General features: G+C 32.7%; 1 protein-coding gene across 1 annotated transcript; it reads right to left on the reverse strand.

Moving 5' to 3' along the window:
- Positions 1–891: 891 nt before the first annotated feature.
- Positions 892–2,468, reverse strand: LOC102598302 (benzoate carboxyl methyltransferase-like). Its single transcript, XM_015311910.1, has 4 exons — positions 2,394–2,468; positions 1,884–2,288; positions 1,511–1,759; positions 892–1,415 (listed from the first exon to the last, which is right to left on the reverse strand). The coding sequence occupies exons 1-4, from the start codon at positions 2,466–2,468 to the stop codon at positions 1,044–1,046; spliced, it is 1,101 nt and encodes a 366-aa protein (XP_015167396.1). The 3' UTR covers positions 892–1,043.
- Positions 2,469–4,055: the final 1,587 nt, after the last annotated feature.

Below are 4,055 nucleotides of genomic sequence, written 5' to 3' on the forward strand. Positions count from 1 at the left end.
TAGAGAACGGGTCAAGAATGGGCGCGAAGTTCAACAAGGACGTTGAGAAAGGCGGATCAAGCAGGACTATCGGACTTCTAGGTTGGCAAATTGGCTTATACAACTTTTTACTTTTTCCTACACGATGTGTGATTTATTTTAAAGTGAATATCGTTATTTTGTAAATTATTAGTTTAGAGTATGTGCTTTGCACCTATGTATCGTGTTAATTAATATAAAATAACCAAAAAGTCACGTAAATAAGGAAAAGATTTGTATAAAATAAAAATTTATTTATTATAGGTTTAAAAATCGTTAGATAATTAAATAATAATTTGAGGGAATTACTAGTAATTTAATCCTAATAAGAAAATCTTATCCATTATATTTTGATTATGCTTATTATAGTCAAAACTTATTACTATTAGTATTAAACTAATGACATAATAATTGCAGGAAAATTGTGAAAAAATGATTGTGTAAATCGAAGTCTTTTAATGAAGATAAAAAAAATTCAAACAACATTTCTAAGGACCTTCATGTTTTCAATATAACTAGTCTCTATGAACATGTTTTACACATTATTCCCTATCAATTATCATACAAAAAAGAAGTTAGGTAAAATTATTTGTAATTATAAATATTTGTTTAATGAGGTACAAAAATGAATCGATTTGAAAATAGTTTTGTAAGTTATTATCAGGGAAATCATTGAGATAAGCTTGAAACTTTGGCATTTTGCAGCTCTTTTGGGTGTTTGGTTCTGAAGAGAAACCCAAGTCTGTCATATTATTGAACATCTTCACGTTGAACATTAGTTGTTTTCTTTAAAAAATCATTAGTGACACTACAAAAAAATATATATATCTATAGCTACAAAATTTAAGTTATAAATTCAAAAGTGGACAAGTAATTAGGGAGAGAAGAAGGAGTATTGTAATACAATCTCTGAAATTATTCTTCAATAACAATAACTATCACTCCCTCAAAGACATTGGAATTGACATTAACATAAATTAAACATAAATATCTTTAACAGCTTATTAGTGCAACATCTTGTTGTCTCATTTCTTGTTTGTTAAAGATATGACAATGTTGAAGAAGTTGCCTTTTTGAACCAACAAATGACAAGTCAAATGGTAGGCATATCTCTCAAACAAATAATCAACAATGGAATCTCCAAATTGGAAATGGCTAACAAGCATTTGTTCTGAAATAGCTCTCATGGTTCTTGCTATATGTTTACCACTGCTATACGCATCGAAACAAACATCATCATCATTAATGTTGTCCCTCTCATCCCAGTTCACTTTGAAAAACTTTATGGTATCAACATCAAATGAACCTTCCATTTGAACAATCTTTTCAACTTCTTCGTTGTATGGTGCATATAAAGGGAAATTAAAGGAGTCTAGTTTTGCCTGTTCAATAATCCCCTGCATGCATTATCGATCGATCAGTATACTAAAGTTAAAACTCTCTTAACAAATTACTGGAAGAAATTAAAGCAGAAGCGAGATATATAGTGGACCTCATGTATTAAATCCACGAGTGACTTTGATAGAAGTTCCAGAAAGGCAGAGAGACTTCCATAGGGATCAGGAATGCTCCTTCCGACAAATGTTAAAACCATAAGTCCACCACTTACTATCTCATCGGAGCGTAATTGCAGAAACCTTGAGAAATCCTTGTCAAATTGCTTCATGTATGCTTCAAATACTTGAGGAGGACTTGTCCTTGTTATGTATATGCTGTTATTGTTCTCAATCTTTTCAGGAGCCTACATATTGTTTCAGTATATCTAGTAAAATATGACAAATAAAAGACCACAACTATTGTGTATGGCTTGCATACAATTAAAGATTTTAACTAAAAAGAGAGTTGGTATGATCATTCATTGATACCTGAGATAGCCAATGAAGACTATACGATGAGTGAACCAAGTGCAAGCTTTTGCTAGGAAATAGACGCCGCTCATAAAACGAACCTGGAACGCCTGATATGAAACAATTTGCTTCATCTTTGAGATCTCCATAGAAGGATGGAATCGATTTGAAAATAGTGTTGAAGTCATTATCAGGGAGATCATTCAGATAAGCTTGAAACTCTGGCATTTTGCAACTCTTTTCGTCACATAAAACTTGTACAATCTTTATGATATTTGATAGTGTGAATAGTGTGTTTGGTCCTGAAGAGCAACCCAAGTCTGCCATATTAAAACATGACGACTTGGGAAAGTCACCAATATTGTTGAACAACTTCTTGATGGCATCTTCTAAAACAGGTTTTGCCTCTTGTAGTATCCTTCTCTGGAATTTAGGAAAAATGAATTGAATTGATTACTTAGTTTGTATTACAATTACGCCTCAATTCCAAACAAGCAGAGTTTGATTAGTAGAACAGAGAATTCATACCTGAAGAGTGGAATTGCTAGCATAACTGCATTCTCCATTTCCTGCATTAATATGCACAAGTTTGCCACTTACCATTATTTCTACATATCTTTTGTAATCCCATTGCCTCATATATAAATACAATAGACCAATGACCCAAAATTAATGCTCTTTTTTACTTTCTACGTTATACATCATATGGTATATGTAACATGATACTACATATTGTATTTGTATAATTTGTGTTTGTATAAAGCGAGAGAGACAAAAGAAAACTGGGCAGGGAAATATTTGTATTTGTATAATTATAAGTGTATAGGGCGGAGAGATATGTATTTGTATTTGTATATCCAGTCTCTCTTACTTTATACAAACACAAACACAAACTATACATTTGTGTTTGTATGAAGCGAGAGAGAGATTGACAGAAGAGAATCGAGAGAGAGACTAGGCAGGGAGAGGAGAGAGGCAAGGGAGAGATGACTGAAAAAGAGAACAGAGGAGAGCGAAATTCGAGAGAGAGAGGCGAGAAAGAGGAGTGTAATTATAGCTAGAAGTAAATTTCGAATTGTAATTAACGCAAACTATAGCTATGTTAACTAATTAACTAGTATATGTTTGCTTAACCGCTTAATTTTTTCCTTTTAAAATTGCAAGAAAACAATGGTGGATTTTAAATGTGAACAATGTATTTTGTCAATTAAAAGATCAACTTAAGCAATTAATACCCTATTTATCAAATTGAGAGTTGCTTACAAATATAAAGGTTATTAGCTAGGGAAATGCTAACATGAATCATAGTAATGCAATTGGATATTTAAACGTGTTTCAATAGATTGATAGCATTAGATAAGCTAGACTACAAATATTATTGACTTTTACATGATATATAAATAAATATTATAGACGACCGATCCAAAATTAATGCTCTTTTGGCTTTCTGCAGTATACATCATATTAATTGACTTTTTACGCATACATCATATGGTAATAATACATCGGTTACCATCATGGGTTGTGTCGCACAGGTGGGAGTGGTTCACCCTTAACCAGAGGTCTCAGGTTTGAACCCTGGGTATGGAGAAAATCATATATTGGGAGCTCCACCCCTGAATGGGCCCTGCAAAGCGCAATTCAGATTTAGTCGGAACTCCAATGTGGGCTCCGGACACCGGGTGGGAAACCAAAAAAAATACACCGGTTAATTAATTAGTCATTTGATATTATTAGTAGCATCATTTTGCAAAGTAAATTTTTATCAATTACTAAGCGAACTTACAAAATAGTATTAACAAACTATCAATAGAAGAAAAATATTACAAACATATTACTTGGAAGTTGTTATGATAGGAAAAGTATCATACCAAGGACCTAGAGATTCCATATGATCCGAAATATAAATAATCCGTTTAATCTAACTAGAATTTTATAGGGTGGGTCAATAATGGAGGCAAAGTTTAGCGAGGATGTTGAGTCCCTAAGAGGAGGGAGGTAACGCCTTGATGGGTGGGTTAAGCAGGACTATCAGACTTCTAGGCTACCAAACAAACTTGTAAAGCTCTTCACTTTTTTCTTCAATTATGATGTAGGATTTACCTTAAAGTGAATATCATTATTTTGTAAATTATAATGGTTGGTAAATACCTAATAGCTTAACCACCCTTTGCCTAATTGAGTAAATGT

Source organism: Solanum tuberosum, unplaced genomic scaffold (genome assembly GCF_000226075.1).
Source record: "Solanum tuberosum cultivar DM 1-3 516 R44 unplaced genomic scaffold, SolTub_3.0 scf00173, whole genome shotgun sequence".
NCBI lineage: Eukaryota > Viridiplantae > Streptophyta > Magnoliopsida > Solanales > Solanaceae > Solanum > Solanum tuberosum.

Bases quoted from the DNA above. Each gene is read 5' to 3' on its own strand.
- LOC102598302 (XM_015311910.1), bottom strand. From the start codon at position 2,468: ATGGTAAGTGGCAAACTTGTGCATATTAATGCAGGAAATGGAGAATGC. The intron at 2,289-2,393 runs GTATGAATTCTC...CCTAAATTCCAG, and splicing joins CTAGCAATTCCACTCTTCAG to AGAAGGATACTACAAGAGGC. The intron at 1,416-1,510 runs GTCCACTATATA...TAATGCATGCAG, and splicing joins TCGTGGATTTAATACATGAG to GGGATTATTGAACAGGCAAA.